The 16,594-nt window shown below is 46.3% G+C and overlaps 2 protein-coding genes across 2 annotated transcripts; one reads left to right on the top strand and one right to left on the bottom strand.

Annotated features, from left to right (window-relative positions):
- The first annotated feature begins 47 nt into the window (after nucleotides 1-47).
- Nucleotides 48-1,789, top strand: LOC139306061 (bolA-like protein 2). The gene is made up of 4 exons (XM_070930022.1): nucleotides 48-129; nucleotides 735-799; nucleotides 1,153-1,250; nucleotides 1,564-1,789. The coding sequence occupies exons 2-4, from the start codon at nucleotides 737-739 to the stop codon at nucleotides 1,661-1,663; spliced, it is 261 nt and encodes an 86-aa protein (XP_070786123.1). The 5' UTR covers nucleotides 48-129; nucleotides 735-736; the 3' UTR covers nucleotides 1,664-1,789.
- A 3,627-nt stretch (nucleotides 1,790-5,416) lies between these two features.
- On the bottom strand, nucleotides 5,417-10,007 carry LOC139306321 (protein c-ets-1-B-like). The gene is made up of 7 exons (XM_070930257.1): nucleotides 9,989-10,007; nucleotides 8,131-8,250; nucleotides 7,837-8,040; nucleotides 6,899-7,096; nucleotides 5,993-6,217; nucleotides 5,779-5,897; nucleotides 5,417-5,629 (listed from the first exon to the last, which is right to left on the bottom strand). The coding sequence occupies exons 1-7, from the start codon at nucleotides 10,005-10,007 to the stop codon at nucleotides 5,417-5,419; spliced, it is 1,098 nt and encodes a 365-aa protein (XP_070786358.1).
- Nucleotides 10,008-16,594: the final 6,587 nt, after the last annotated feature.

The following is a 16,594-nucleotide window of genomic DNA, read 5'->3' as shown; positions in this document are numbered from 1 at the left end:
ATTGGCCGTGGTTGTCATTACCGCAATGCAATTGGACACTTCCTCAGTTTAGTTATGAGGTCCATGACGTCCGCTCCTCGCGCACGGTGACTGACATTAGCGAGAACACCGTGCAATACATAACATTTGGTAAGGATGAACTTCTAAATTGAAACTGCATCACACAGCTGTGCTTGCGACGGTGTTTTTGAGATATATAGATATTTTAAACTTGACGAATGCTTCAGTACTTCCGGTGTTAGCATGTACATCTTTCCGACTGGGCTCAATTAGAAATCAATGAAAATGAGTCGGACGTTATCTGAGATGTGTAAGGGCCCTGTTCAGACCTGGTTTTAACATCCGTCCTGGGTGATCCGGTCACGAGTGGGCAGCCCTAATACCAGGGTGTGAACGCACCCAAGACGCATCGAGGACGCGCTGAGATCCGATCGCTCATGAGGCCATGTTCGGTACCCGGCATCAACACGCATCTCCACATGCGTCTCCACATGCGTCTCCAGTGACCACTTGTTAATCGGATCTCACTTCCCCGCTCTATATGCAAATAAACACGTGCATCATTTCCGTTTGCAAAGACCAAAGTGATGTGATTTCAACGCGCCTTGGGTGCATTCACACCTGTTATTAGGGCTGTCCACCCCTGATCGGGTCACCCGGGACGTTAATGCGAATACCGGGTCCGAACAGGGCCTCGGGCCACTGACGCTGCGCTGTGTGTTTTGTTCATGCAGACATGGCCGTAACTGCCGATCACATCCGTGATAAACTCACGAAGGAGCTCGCAGCGGTGCACGTGGTAGGTTTTTTAAACATTTCCCAGTCGTCAACATGACGTTGCTTGTAAATAAACATATTCTTACAAGTGGCAGTTTATAGCATATTGGCAATTCACTATGCTACAGTTTTACGTTGCCATGTTTACGTACCACTAAAATGAATGATTTTTGAATGGAGTTTGGTCCAGCGATGTGATTTATATATGGTGCCAATTAAACAAGGTAGAACATTAACGGCTTCTGGTCTTGTTGGGTTAGAGGACTCACGCAGACCAGAACCAGGCAGTTATAGTGTAAAACTTTATCATCACATGTATCAACTCGGTGTAAGCAGCGCGGGAATGAGCTAACCGTCTTGTCCGGTCTCCTCCAGGATGTGGAGGACACATCATCCAACAGATGTGCGGCCAGCTTGAAAGTGCTGGTGGTGTCGTCCCAGTTTGAGGGCAAACCCCTGTTGCAGAGACACAGGTATCACGACCCTGCTGCAGCTGTCGGGTGACGCACGTTTGCACTTCCGGCCTGCGCTCAGATCTTTGGTTTAGTTCAAAAGACATCGGGCAGACAGGCCACACAGGCAGCGTTAATACCAGGATAACAGATGTTTTTTTTATTCCCACAGACAACCGAATTGTATCATTACAGCCCCATTTTACTATACAGTTGGTTTGGAGCAATGCCACATGACATGACAATATCTGTGTAGATACATACTAGTCTGTTAAAGCAGGTCATGGAAACAGTCTGTAATAGAAAGTTAAAGATCGGTTTGTTGTTTCAACAGGATGGTGAACACGTGCCTGGCCGAGGAGCTGAAAGAGATCCACGCCTTTGAACAGAAGACCCTCACGCCAGAGCAGTGGGAGAAACAGAAATCACAATGACACACACACACACACAGTCGCACCAGTTTTAAAACTTCCACCACATAAAACAGGCCTTATCTGACATGGAGAAAGGAAACTGAACGTCCTGTGAACCTGCAATATTGAAATAAAGAAGCGCTACCAAAAGGGGCCGTGAGGTGAGCTTGGTTTTTTTTTCCCCCCTGTTCATTTTTTGGTGAGGTGAAATGACAAATAAAAGGTAAAGACTGCAGCCTCTGGGGACCACCAGCAGGGCTTAAAGCCCAGTAACAGGCCCATACACGCGCATGGGCTTTATGTGAGATCCATTTAGCAGCCTCTCCCAACAGATGGACAGGTCTGCAATCAAGCGGACGGCGTCTGAAGAGTCGGCCCTGAATATAAATCGGACGCATGCCTTTCTAATACGGCAGAGCACGATGCGTTTAGTCCCGAGTGCACATGTGCGCGTGTTGTGTGCGTGGTGAAGTCCAGTGAAGCCTCACGCAAAGCACAGAGGTCTCCGCGAGGTGCAATTAAGACCCCCACCCCTAACCCCCCCAGAAAGCATTACAGCTGTGTGGCTTTGATCAGTCAATCTGTTGGCTTTCTTTTTTAGGGCTCTGCTGGTTTTACACACACACACACACACACACACACACACACACACACACACACACACACACACACACACACACACACACACAGCAGCCACCTGAGCCTGCGTCTGCGGCTCCACCGCTCATTGTTAAAACACCGTTCAGGCTGAAAATGAACCTGAACACATAAATATTATTTGTTGTACATGCACGTAATTACCTCAATGAGGCTTTTGAACGCACACATACATACATACACACACACACACATATATATTTTCACAATTTGTGCAGCTCTTAGGTATGGTAAGTTATTGTAATGTATAAACGGCTTGTCATGTTGGCCTAAACAGTTGATGAGTGAGGCGGCTGTTTCCTGCTTCTGTAACGCGTTTCTCTGTAATGTAAATGTAAGTTTACGTGTGTATATGTATATATATATATGTATATATGTGTGTATATATATATGTGTATATATATGTGTGTATATGTGTGTATATATATGTATATGTATATATATGTGTATATATATATATATATATGTGTGTGTATATATATATATATATATATATAAAGAGTATGGTCTATATCTGCTCTATATGACAAGTGCCCTGAGATAACTTCTGTTACGATTTGTTTTTTTCATTGAATTGAATAGAATTTTTTAGTGGAAGTGAACAGGCTTTGTTTTGGCCACTGACCTAAATTCACATATTGACGCAAAAAACCACGACCTCACGGTTTATTTCATATATCAAATATATATATATATATATATATATATGTTACAGACCTGTCTAGGAGGAAGGGGGGAATGAGTCAGAAGTTTTAAACGTCCGGTTCCCTCGTCTGGAAGTCGATGGGTTTTTGGTTAGATGCCTGAAATAAGGCCTGCGGTTTAACACAAGCTGAAGAGATTTCAACGTTTTGTTCTACGCCGTAAGACCTAAGTTTGGAACTCGGGTGAGAACGGACTCCTTGACCTGGAGCCAGCGATGATACCCGGTGGCGGGCTTTCAACAAGCTTCACCCTTTGAGTGAGTCGTCGTGGCGCTCTCTTGTGCATGACACGTTCATGGTTTCAGCGTCTCATTTCCATGCCCAGACGTGTAGCGCGAGGACAGGGATCTGTTTGTGATGGGAGATGGCCGAACGGCTGATTCGATCTTACCCCTCGGTGGGCGGGAGACAGAAAGGGAGCGAGCGCATCAAGTGTGGGAGGATTAATTCCGCCACTTACCCTCCCAAGGCCCACTAATGGAAGAGCCGCCGACGCAGGGGAGAGTGTGTGTCTCTGTCTTTTCAGCCTCGGAGAGTGTGACATTAACCTCGTAATTTATACCGGAGCAGTTTCCCCCTGAGAGCTGTGAGTAACAAAAGAAGAAACAATACTGAATCATGGGAAATGATGAAATCCGAGGCACCTTTTATTCTGTTTTTTGGCAAGTGAAACCTGCGCTCCGGGCCTGTGGTCATGATCAGAAATGACACTTTGCACCGCGTGCTTTGGAGTTTGGAGCAAAACTATCCGCCAGAGACTCAAGAGACGATCACTGCAAATCCTCCTCTCACGAGTTGGAAAAGGTGATCAGACTTGCAGAATCTTTAGGTTTTGGCCTCTCGTCCAGAGGCAAACGAGAGTCACTATGCTACTCGTAACAGTTCCACACCAACACGTCACCCAGCGCCTTACATCGCAAGACCATCTTGTTGTTGAGGTTTGTTACTTCATAGCCACCCGCGTTCAGAGCTTCAGCAACCTGTTTTTGGTAGCTAAGGTTCTGAATCAGCAGTCGGTGGACTCGGATGGTGATTGGCAACTTCTGTCTGGGAGCGCCCTAAATCACTGTAAGTGTAAGTAATACCCCCCCCCCACACACACACACACACACACACCTTGCTTCTGTGCTCGCTAACTTTGTTGAACGTTACGAAGTGTTTCCCTTCTCGGTTCCCTGTGTTTTTGATCAAAATCATATCATGGCGTAACCTCCAATCGGCACATTTCTGCAGCACTTCGCGTGCACCAGCTTCGCAGGCCGAGCGGGGCCATTCTTAAATCCACGGGAGCAGGACCTGCTGCATTAGGAGCTGCCGAAGGCACCAGATCAGTAAGCACGCCTTGTGTGGTATCAGAGGTGTTAAATTAGACCACTTGCCTTCTCTGCAGGAGCTGACTATTCCAGTGACCCGCTCGCACAGCCCACCGCACATATGCAGTGAGGTGAAAGGCAGGAGGAGTCGGCCGAGCAAGAGCGAATGCATCAATCGGGTTCCATTAATCCGGACCACCAGCTGGTCTCTGAATACGCCTCCTGGCAGGGGTTCCCTCGGGCTCAGGATCTGTGTTTACCACCTCAAGTCTACCGGACGAATCACCCCGTCGGCTTGAGTTTTTGCACTGGAAGGAATTATTTGGACCACATTGATGCCGTTGGCCTTTTTTGTGGAGGGAACCAGGGCGACGCTAACTTACGCACAACGGCCTACAAGAACACACCGTCCCCGCAGCGCTCTATTAGCACTAAACAAAATACAGATCTAAGGTCCCCTTGCTAGCTGTATCCACTGCTCAAGTGGTACTTGAGTAGAGGTTATTTCGGCAAACGGCAGTTTCCAAGGTCAAGACTGAGCGGTCAAACTCAACTTCTAAGCCAGCATGGATGAGAAGGTCCGAAAGTGCCAATAGAGAGAGAGAGAGAGAGATGCAGCCAGAATCTAGCTGGGCCTGCTGCAGTTCATGGTCCGCATCCTGACCCCTACGTAACCCCTGGCCACGGGGGTCACGCCTCCACATGTGCACATGTTTTTTTAACATCCACTGTACAGTTGAAACAACAGAGCTGTCAGAATTCAATTAAACTTTATTCATGTAGCGCCAGATCATAACAGAATTTATCTCACGACACTTTCCATACAGAGCAGGTCTAGACCGGACCCTAACCCAACAGTTCCCACCTCCCCAAGATAAAGTGCTACATTTCACCCATTTAGGTGGAGAGCTTATGTTGGCAGGCAGCCTCAGCATCCTCCCACAGACTGACAAACACACACACACACACACACATTCATGTACCGAGCATCGCCCCCCCCCCTGAGCCTCAGATGGTCCGCTCTCATAAATACTGCGACGAATACAAAGTAATAAACCGGAGGATCCCTTGCGGTAAAGCGTCTCTTTGCTCCTTAGCCATCAGCGACCCTTGTTGCTGACTTCCAATATGGCGTGCAGCTCCCCGGGCTCATACCCCAGCAGGCCTTGCAGGTTGCAGACAAAGCGGTAGACGTAGCGCTTGCCGGCCGTCTTGCGGATGATGTTCTTGTCGTAGTAGTACCGCAGGCCGCGACTCAGCTTCTCGTAGTTCATCTTGGGTTTGTTCTTCCTCCGACCCCACAGCAGGGCCACCTGGGGGGCAAAGCCACATCTTAACCCCAGGGGTCGATAGCAGTATTGCTCAAACCATAGGCTGTATATAAAGATGGCCGACGCGTCTCCACTTCGGGGCTTTATATACAGCCTACAGTCTATGGCTCTAACCCACAGGCATTATGTACCTCATCAGGGTCCGTCAGCTTGAACTCCCACCCATCTCCTGTCCAGCTTATACATGACTGACAGCTGCGGTCCGTGAGAAGCTCCAGTAGAAACTGCCACAGCTGAATGGGGCCACTTCCTGTTGAAACACAGCGGGAGGAATGCACTGAAGGCCCGCTGCACGGATGTACAACTGGCACGAATCGACACGAAATATGACAACTAGCTACTCACCAGTGTAACCAGCAAGGACGGCAGCTGGTATGACGGCCCTGCCCAGGTCTGTCGCGTCGCCGAGATATTCTTTGAAGCTCCTGTGGGGCTGTGGTGAAGCGAAGGTGTCCCCGGACACGGCCTCCTCCGCCGCCGGCCCTATATCCCGGAGCGGAGCAGTCCACGTCAGAGAGCCCACAATGTCAGAGTCGTCGCTGTGGGCGAGCTCCACTTCCGAGTCGGCCTCTACGAGCACAGAACAAAGGCGCGAGGAGGGCAGGTTAGCGAGGTCGGAGGGCTTTCAGGTGGTGATGGGAACAAGATGACCAAGGCGTACGGTGTTACGGCCGCATGCGTTCCCCTGTGCTACTTGTCCCTCTTTCCTCCCCTGCCTTGTCTCACTCTGCCCAGGTGTTCTGATTGCCTGATTGCCCGATGAGGTGCGCCTGGCCTGGGCTTGTGTATAAAAGGAGCCTTACCAGCATCGCGTGAGAGGCTTCCGGCATGGGGACTGCTGGTTTTACCGCCTCTCAGCCTGTTGTCTTTATCTAGTGTTTTAGTGATTTAGTTCCCATGACTTTGGTTGTTTTAAAGGTGTCTCACTGTGGTTGATCGGGTCAGTCTTCTGGGGCTATTTTTTTGAGGAAGAATCTCCCGCCATAATTCAACTTTGAGGAATCGTACAAATTTCCAACAACAACTGCCGATGATGAGGTAGATGCAATCCCAGGAACCTCAGGGAGGAGTCTCTCAAAACCCGGTCAAATGAGACCAAAACCATCTGCCCGGCTAAACACCACTGGAGGTCGATTTCAGGTGACCCTAAAGTTGAAACCAAAACCTCATCCTTAAACATGACTATCGTCTAATTCATACATATATATATATATACATAATATATATCAAACGTTTGAAATGTATCAAGGCTGTTTTCACCTCCTGCTTCCTGCAGCAGAGCGGCGGCGCCCGCGTCCCCGCTGGGACCTTCCGTTTTGACCAGATAGTAGTCTTGATGTTGCCCACCCACGGGGTCCAGAGCGTGAAGGCCGGTCCCCTCGGTGCAATGATACTGAACGTGGTAGCCGTGTTTCTCCGAATGCCCCTGAGCATAGTCCGGGTAGTTTTCTGGGGACGCGTGGGACAAGGGAATCGTAACGCTAACAAACGCAGTAATCACATGTAATAGTGGTAATTACAATAGCAAACAGGTTGGAGAAGACACACTGTTACATTATTACCTTTGCTGACTTGAAGCTGGCAGTACGACGACAATGAAGCACTGCAGTCATATTCGTACTCTGGGGGGTCACATGAGGTCACACAGTGTTATTATTCCACCATCACTGACTGAACAAAATGGGGGACGAACGGGAGAGAGACGTCCAGACAAGTACATGTTAGAGACCAGGTCCCAAACATTGAAGGGGACGCCATCTTTTGAACGAGGACACGTATGCCGAACAAATGACACAACAAAAAGTTTCTAATAATTACGGCAGATGTCTCGCTAACGTCTCACGAGGCTCACGAGCAGAGACATACTGGGCTGCCTGGACATTTGTGGCCTCGTGCTCCAGATGCATTGTGCTGTGTACGAGTAATGACACAACCCTTTTTAATACGTTGTATTAAAAAGGGTTGGGAAAGTTCCTTTTGTTGCTGTCCAGCTGTTTAAATGCACACAATACTAATAATGCACATGATACTTGAGTTACGCTTGAATAAGTTCCTTTTTCAACTGAATGTATCTTGAGGTGACATATATTTTGGATAAAACTATGAGCGCCTCATTAGACTTTGAAGATTTCCAGCAATGTGAGTTTGGAAGAATGGGTTTTCTGCTTGAAGGAAAAGAATGACTTCACCTCTCCTCATGGTCTCCAGGTGCTCCCACAGGATCTCCCCCGCAGTGCAGTCGGACATCAGGCCCAGGAACGCCTCTCTGTCCAGGCCACGCAGCTCGCTGCCCCGCATGCCCCTCAGGTCTGAGCCCAGGCAGTGGAGCCCAAACTCAGCCTGGCACCAGTCCAGCCAGTAGTTCACCTTCCGCTCGGACCACAGCGTAGGATCTGGACGATACGCAAAAGACGCGCGTAAATCTACAGCTCTGGACGCAGCAAACCGTTCTGAAAATATTCTGCGTGCGGCTCAGGTTGTACCCTGCGGGAAGTTATGGTTGATTCTCTCTTGGGCAAATCCGGCAAAACTGGCCTTCACCGCCTGGCTGAGGACCTCCTTACTGGTCGGGGTGAGAGGGGGGACCTCCAGGGTATCCAGCTCTGGGACAACCATAAAATACAAGGGCCCTCATGTGATAATTAATAATTAGAAGCCAAACAAACGTGTCTGTACATACAGTCCCATGCACTGTATTTATATCTCAGCCACTGGTACTTCAAAATACTCAGTATACCTCAACTGATCAACATGGGCTCATAATGGTGTCATGGGCAGTTCATGAGTTTGTGCATTATTAAAACCTATGGAGGCCCATTCACTCCCATTGTATTTGTAAGTCAGTATCTTTATACAGCACGATCTCCAAGTTCAAGTCACAAAAGACACAGTATTATATATATATATATATACACACACACACACACACACGCATTGACTGACTGTGAATTAACTTATTAACATATACAGGTTATGAGTTATTATGAGATGTAAAATACATTAAAGTCTATGGACATTCAGTCCCATTGTATGTATAACAGCATCTACAGTCATTTTGATGATATATGCAGTTTATGAGTTATGTACCATAATGCATGAAAGCCTAGTGTTGAAGTGCTTTATTTATATATATATATATATATATATATATATACATATATATATATATATACAGTGCTTAACAAATTTATTAGACCACCTGTCATAAAAACGAGAAAACACAAACATTTTAGAAATCTGTCAAAAACTTGTTTCAAACTAAAAATCGTATTGTTATTTATTCGGCAAATAACAAACTGGAACAACTAAATAGTCCTTATTCACATATATTAACCAAAAATCTGAATATTTTGTACGACCTCCTTTGGCCCTGATAACAGCTTGCAGTCTTGCAACCACTAAAACAAATGTTTCTGTTCAGGAGTGCAAATAAATAACTGTGATTTGGCATCTCAATCAAAAAAATAATAATGTGCTTTACTATTTTTTTCTGCTTTTTTTTGTAAAACAGTAAATTTGAGAATTCATGGATAACAACAATAATTATATTTTAGCATTAAAGAGATCATTTTGATAAAAGAGCTTGGCTTGCACATACTGGTGGATTCACCATTACAGAGACTTCAGCAATACTGTTCATTTAGGGCAGCGGGGGCAAACACCTTACACTGGGTGGTGGTCTAATACATTTGTTAAGCACTGTATATATACGTAAAACTCAGCCAACACATTAAGGCCAATGAGTTGAACTAATTATAAAGTCATCTCGATTCTGATGAAGTATCTACTTATTTATAAATACTCCGTCACTCCCCACGACAACTGAGCCGACAGCATCCGCAGGTGAAGGTGAAGGTGAAGATGCGACTGAAAGCCCTGAAGAAATCCAGTTCACATCCTTTGCCAAACTACTGTTTCCACGGGTCAAGGAGGACACACATTTCTCAAGAGTTTGAAAAGGTCCTGTGAATGACTTATCCATGGGCATCAACAGGTAATGAAAGATTAGCTTCATTATTAGACGTGATTAAAGCCACGTATGAATCATTCATCATCCGTTTATACAGAAGCTTCATAGGAGAAGCTGCTGTTGACAAACACATTAATAAAGTCTTCTATCTACTTGCCACTACATCATAGTGTCGTAAACCATTCATGAAGTGTTTCCAGTTCATATCCTGCCTGTAAACAGTCAACAGGGGGGTTACGGTGAACTGTTGCCATCACTTCTAATAAACCCTGTCAAGTTCAACATTTACCAGAAGAAGACAACAACAACAATGGGAGTTCACCCTGATGTCGAGCGAAGAGCGCGAGGGGAAAGAGGAGCGGCCGTCTTACCGTAAGCACTGCAGTCCATCCCTCGGTGTGTGCCAGGAAGATGGGGATCAGGCGGAAAGAAACTGAGACCACCAAAGGGGGGGAATGGGGCTTTAATATGAGAGATGGGAGGGGACAAGTTGTGACTGGCAGCTGTCAATCGTGTGGATGTGGGCGGGGATGGGGGAGGGGGGAAAAGGGAAAAGGGTAAGAGATGGTAAAAACCGTCATACTATCACGTAGAACAGTAAAAACCTGACTTTTATTTAACTTCACAGGAGGAAGCCAGTACATGTGTTTTTGGTTCATCGTCATAAATCACAGCCGTCTGCCTATATCGCCCTCTGCTGGCAGAGAGGAGAAAGTGGCTCAGGCGCAGCACAAACTTGACTTGAACCTCCTTTAAATGTCTGTAAATGTGTTTCTTCCTTTCTAAAATACCATCCATAGTCCAGTTGGTGTTTGAAGTATGGAGCCCCGAGTGTGCCAAAATGATTTTGGCTTTTTGCTGTATTGAATTATGACCAGTCCATAAATTGATTCAAATTCAATTCAAAGGGCTATTATAACTTGGTTCGTTTTGCATTGACGTTTAAAATTACAAAGTACAAAAAAAGATGATTCAATTTGCCAATTATTAATTCTCCACACAAGCGCCACAAAATCTGTTTTGTTTTGGTTTTTCTTTCACACGTTGAAAATGTTCAGTTTTAGGTTTAAGGTTGGGCTCACTTTGTTTATTCTCTAATATTAACATTTGTTTTAGTTTTTTTTTACCTGCTAACACAAATAATATTTTGTTACTACTCCTGAAAAAAAACTTTATCTCAAATGTTGAGGATTATAATGGTCTCGGATCAGTTTGAAGCAGGTTGAGAGAGCCTTCTCCAGCAACTGAGACAAAACCAAGACCGTTTTGATATGAAGTTGTACTCGAGTGCAGTGAATAAATGTTATTAGTTACTTCTCTCATTCGGTTGGAGTTACTCTGGTGAAAAGGAAGTGGCAGCACATTTGGAGCCATGTGTAATGACACGCGCAAGCAATTCCGCTGTGGAACGCGACATCATGAAGACATTCTAGAGCCCATGTCACACATGAAGGCTTGTTGCATGTATTAGTCATTTCACCGCGCACAAGTGGACAGACAAGAAGACTCGACTCTCAAAATATATCGACCTCTAGACGAATCAAGCCGACTCCAGCGACTGGAAATCTTTGGCGACGCAGGTAATTCACTGTTTGTTTCTCCCTCGTGCAGAAAAGTGAGCGGGAACTTACTTAATATATAACATGGAGATGTGTCGACTATTAATTGCTGTATATGTCAAATCCAAATGTACACAGTTACGTTCATGAGCTTGATATTGAAAGTCCCTGCAGCTGGTGGGGGATGCGTCCAGTCCGGATCAGACTCCAGACTCGCAGCCGAACACTGGGCTGTTTAACACAAGGCCACCGCTTATTCAGAAGGATTCAAAGTAACCTTCATCCACATTTGTTTTATTTTTACGTATATACAGCGTTCTTTTAAAGAAAGACAAGAAAAATCACTTCCTGATGGATAGCGACACAAGCCTGGTTGAAGCCGACCAGCTGCCCAGAAACTACACGCTGGTGTCGTTTCTGGGAGAGGGGGGCTACGGAGAGGTGCTCCAATGCGTCAAAGAGGACACCCAAGAGACCGTTGCTGTAAAGATCCCTCATGACGGCCGCTGCCTCAGCAATGAAGTAGGTCCCTTTTATCCGTCAGCGTGCTCACAACGCTTTTCTCTGAATATCGAAAGGTTTAGAGCTCGTGATGGTGTCAACAAGGAAGCGTCAAACTTGTCTTGTGCTGTCTTATCTCCAGCTGTCTCTGCTGAACTTCCTCATGAAGAACAACTTGGACAAGTGCAACATTGTCAGGTTCATTGACTCCTTCAAGCTGAACGATGGCAGAGACGCCCTGGCCTTCGAGATGCTGGACACGACCCTCCTCGATTACATCTTCTGCCAGAGGGACTGCAGCCCTCTGGAGTTACATGAGGTCAGGACTGTGGTCCAACAGGTATGGATACAGTAGCGTCAGGCGCTGAACACGAAAGTCAGAGAGCCGTCAGTGTTGCGCCTCTCTCTGAACGTTATCGCTCACCTTTGACTTGCAGATGGCCACAGCATTAAACGCCCTGAAGACCGTGAAAGTGATCCACTCGGACATAAAGATGGACAACATCATGCTGGTGGATGGTGACGCGCAGCCCCTCCAGGTGAAGCTCATCGACTTTGGATTGGCTTTGTCAGCCTGTAGAGCGAAGCAGGGCAGGATACTCCAACCGCTCCACTACAGGTGAGCCACATAGAGAAGTGACTCGTGATTCTACAGGTTCGTGGGACATTTCTGCCTTCTGCTCAAATATGCCAGCGCTCCTCATTCCGCGTTCTACATTTGTTTCACATCCAGGGCTCCAGAGATAATCCTGGGACTGCCATTTTCAGAGGCCATCGACATGTGGTCTCTCGGTGTTGTGATGTCCTTCATAGTGCTCGGCGAGGTGCTCCTCCCGGGGAACAGCGAGTATGATTTAGTAAGTCATTTACTGCTTCCTTCTTCCTCTCTAACCCAAACACCGTCACTCCCTGGAAAACAGAGCGTCTTTAACGCGACCTCACCCTGCACCAGTAGGTGCGGACATAAGATCTGACCAATCTCCAACTTTTACGTAATCCTGCATATGCTTTGATTTGTCTCCAGATGCGATGCATGGTTGATAACATGGGCATACCTCCAGACCATCTTCTGAGTGCTGGGAGGTACTCAAAGAAACTTTTTGTACGAACATCCCCCGGTCACTGGAGACTTAAGGTACGACAACATTCACCTTTCTAGTCAGGATAACAAGTTACAACACTTTCCACGAGTTAATCAGTTAAAGTGATTGAAGAGGTATCTGAAATGCACTTAACCTTCTTTCAGACACCTCAGGAGTACTGCGAGGATGGCAACTACAGGCCCCACCCATTCTGCAGGCTGGACGATCTGGTAACGGTATGTGTTTCAGTAGATTGCGCCGTAGCTGCTGTAGCTGCCGTAGCTGCTGTAGCTGCCGTAGCTCCTGGGGGGCACTTTGATTGATTCCCTTTTTATGACTCAAAAACCCAGATGAAACTGAACATGGTGGAGGCTGACGAAAAGGAGGAGTGCGTCGACCTGCTCAAGGCCATGCTTCGGATGGATGCCAACGAGAGGATCACCCCCAGTCAAGTGCTAGCCCACCCATTCATCACAAGGGGCTCCGTCCACCGTAGCTCTGAGTAAGTGTCTGTGTTTGCAAGTGGGCCGAGGCGGGAGTCTTCATTTCATTGCTTTGTTGTACAGATTATCAGACAATGTAGGCATATGGCATTTATCATCTATTAGACTGACAGGAGTCACATGATCTGCAATTCATTCATGAGTAGTTCAAACTCTAGTTTATATGAAATATCAGTAAATACATTTTAAACAGCCAAATTAACTGAAGATACCTAACTGCTCTCTGACTAGTAAGAATGAACTATTGTATCTAAAGACACCTTCAATATTTCTTGTTATGACGACTCAAATTCAAGATGTCTTCATTCTAAGTCTTGACAAGTCACAATTTCAATTCAAAGTAGTAATTTCGTTCGGCACTTTTAAAGATATTTTGATTTTCTAAAGCTGACACAATTACTTTTACAGCTCAAAAACCAGTTGTAGATATCTGAAGCGCGGGTTATGACGAGTCCATAAGAAAAGGGGAGACGCGCTGAATTTGAGTTCATGTTAGAGTACTTCCGTAAGGTCGCTAGCTACGAGGGAGTTACGGATATCTGGAAGGAAGTGTGATTTAGCTGCTACCCCGTAGCGCAATGCTCAGTTCAGAGGTGTACTTATTTCCCTTTCTACAACCTGTGAGCTAAAGTGTAAGATATGTGCTAAGCAGTGTTTGTCTGCTCTAACACAAGCCGATAACGTTAGCATGCCCTGGATAACTAGCTTACTGCAGCAGTAACCTAACACTATGCTACGTCCAACCATAGACTGTGTAGAGAATTACACGGTTAGTACTGAACTCTACGTTATGTTAGCTTACTATATTGTAGCCTCAGAAAATTAGGTAATTAGCCAATGTGTGCTAACCCCTGGCTATAGAGGTAACACTAGAGTTAGGTTGCTACCGCAGGAAGGCTAGTTAGCCGGGAATGCTAACGTTATCAGCTTGTGTTCGAGACGCAAAAAGAAACACACTCTGCTTTTGGTTCAGGAACGTGTAACCTCATGTGAAACTGTTCTGACTAGTCATAAATAAACTGTATTTATTAAAGTCATATGAATCATGTACAGCCTAATAAATGATAACATGCAGTTCTTTTTGAGGAGTGACGGTATGGAGAACTAGTCAAGATGCATCCGTAGCTATCTGAAAGTGGGGATAGTCTGAATGCCACAGTAGGCATAGTAAATGGGCCATTTATAATAATTCAATCACAGATTTGAATGCTTTACGTACTGCTGTTCTCTATGAATACAGCACTGTGACTTTTTCCTCTGGCAGCAGTGAGCCCAGCACCAGCCACACAGCCGAACCAGGAACCATCCAGGCAGCAGAACCTGGAACCATCCAGGCAGCAGAACCAGGAACCGGTAAGACAGTGGAATCAGGTAAGACAGTGGAACCAGGAACCGGTAAGCCAGCAGAACCAGGAAATATCCAGGCAGCAGAACCAGGAACCGGTAAGACAGTGGAACCAGGTAAGACAGTGGAACCAGGAACCGGAAAGACAGCAGAACCAGGTAAGACAGTGGAACCAGGAACCATCCAGGCAGCGGAACCAGGTAAGACAGCAGAAACAGGAACCATCCGGGCAGCGGAACCAGGAACCATCCAGGCAGCGGAACCAGGTAAGACAGGAGAACCAGGAACCGTCCAGGCCGATGAGAACAGTGAGAGGAGGACAGATGAAACCTCGGGATCATCATCATCATCACCACCACCACCACCACGACCAGGTGTTGTCTGCAGCCCGTCGACGGAAGAGGAGTATAAAACTTGGTAGGACGATTTCTTTCTTCTGCTCATGTCAGTCGTGTCTGTTCTTCCTGCTTTGCTGTCTGTTGTACCTTTGATGAACGGCGCGTTTCTTAATTCCACAGCTCAAGTGGCTTCGGTGGTTTTCGTGGAGTGACTCTGTCCACATTATATCCAGGAGTTATCTTGGTGCAGCCTGCACCAGCTGACTGCTGCCTGCAGCTGGATGAGGACAGCGGGCTTGAAGCTTGGTGAGATGATTTCCATCAGACAGAGGAGAGAAAGTTAGGCCATCATCAGATTAGGGAGCGTCAAGAGTCAGATATTTAGAGTGTGTGTGTGTGTGTTTGTGTGTGTTTTTAGCTCATTGGATTTGCCAGAGGAGCTGTCTGAAAGTAGTCCAGTGGTGTCCAGTGTGGTCACGAGTGACCCCCCTTCCCTGTTCCCCCTCTTCGAGGAACAGGCAGAGCTCAGCGCCGCTACACCTGGTAGGAAATGCTAACCTCCGCTTGTGTCTGAATTGTTGATTGTTCTTTCACGTTGTTGTTATTTGTATCAAAGGCAGCCGAGGCATTTAAATGTCCTTTTGATTTTCAGACGACACGGAGCCCAAGAAGAAGAAGCAGCAGAAGAAGAAGAAGAAGAAGAATTGCTTCAAGCGCTTCTTCTCGTGGATGAAGAGGACATTCTGCAACCGTGTCGGTGTCTGCGATGATGAGGGAGTATGATAGAGAGTATGCATGTGACGTCACCGTGAGTGGGGGTGCTATCACATGCGTACTCTGCGGGCAGCACGGGGGCTCAGTGGTTAGCACTGTGTCCTCGCAGAGAGCTCCTGGCTGGCTGACTTTGAGCTCTGTTGCTTTCTGTGTGGAGTTTTCATGCTCTCCCCGTGTCTGCGTGGGTTTTCTCTGGGTGCTCCAGTTTCCTCCCACATTCCAAAAGCATGGCTGATAGGTTGATTGGAGACTTTAAATTGACACTAAATCTGATTCCGTCTGATCGAATTCTGCACTGCGAGCCAGTTAGGACAATGTCCCCTGTAGCACTTTCCTCCACACTCTGCTGTCCTGTCCTCCACCACACTGCTGTCCTCCTTCACACTGCTGTCCTCCACCACACTGCTGTCCTCCTTCACACTGCTGTCCTCCACACACTGCTGTCCTCCACCACACTGCCGTCCTCCGCCACACAGCAGTGCTGTAATGCAGGGGACATTGGACATTTCAAACTGAGCAAAGAAAGGAAAAATGTAATCAATATAATCATTAAAAGCAGAAAACTAAATTACAAATCTGTGTCATGACTTTTAAATAAGGTGGACTGTTTATATGATGTTTTCATATGATTCATATTCTATATATCTGCCATGTGTCATGTCAGAAATTGTCAATCAACTTTGTATTTTTTTGTAGAAAAACGTATCAACATGTTTTCACACCGAAACAAATAAGATTTTACGTGTTTAATGATCCGTGAACCAAACCAAAGTTAATATAGTCGAGTATGGAGTTTACTATCTAATATGATCCGTTGAGAAAGACAGAATGCTGAATTACATGTGCAGATCCTTTCAGTCATATACAGCATGTGA

This window comes from Enoplosus armatus, chromosome 23 (genome assembly GCF_043641665.1).
Source record: "Enoplosus armatus isolate fEnoArm2 chromosome 23, fEnoArm2.hap1, whole genome shotgun sequence".
NCBI lineage: Eukaryota > Metazoa > Chordata > Actinopteri > Centrarchiformes > Enoplosidae > Enoplosus > Enoplosus armatus.
This window is presented reverse-complemented; position numbering and strand designations above follow the sequence as displayed.

What these genes read in the sequence shown, in the direction of transcription:
- LOC139306061 (XM_070930022.1), top strand. Translation starts at nt 737, where the DNA reads ATGGCCGTAACTGCCGATCACATCCGTGATAAACTCACGAAGGAGCTC. An exon ending in AGCTCGCAGCGGTGCACGTG is followed by an intron (nt 800 to 1,152) that starts GTAGGTTTTTTA and finishes GGTCTCCTCCAG; the next exon opens with GATGTGGAGGACACATCATC. An exon ending in CCCCTGTTGCAGAGACACAG is followed by an intron (nt 1,251 to 1,563) that starts GTATCACGACCC and finishes TTGTTTCAACAG; the next exon opens with GATGGTGAACACGTGCCTGG.
- LOC139306321 (XM_070930257.1), bottom strand. An exon ending in CCTGGAGACCATGAGGAGAG is followed by an intron (nt 7,097 to 7,836) that starts GTGAAGTCATTC and finishes ACGCGTCCCCAG; the next exon opens with AAAACTACCCGGACTATGCT. An exon ending in CGTCCTTGCTGGTTACACTG is followed by an intron (nt 5,898 to 5,992) that starts GTGAGTAGCTAG and finishes GTGTTTCAACAG; the next exon opens with GAAGTGGCCCCATTCAGCTG.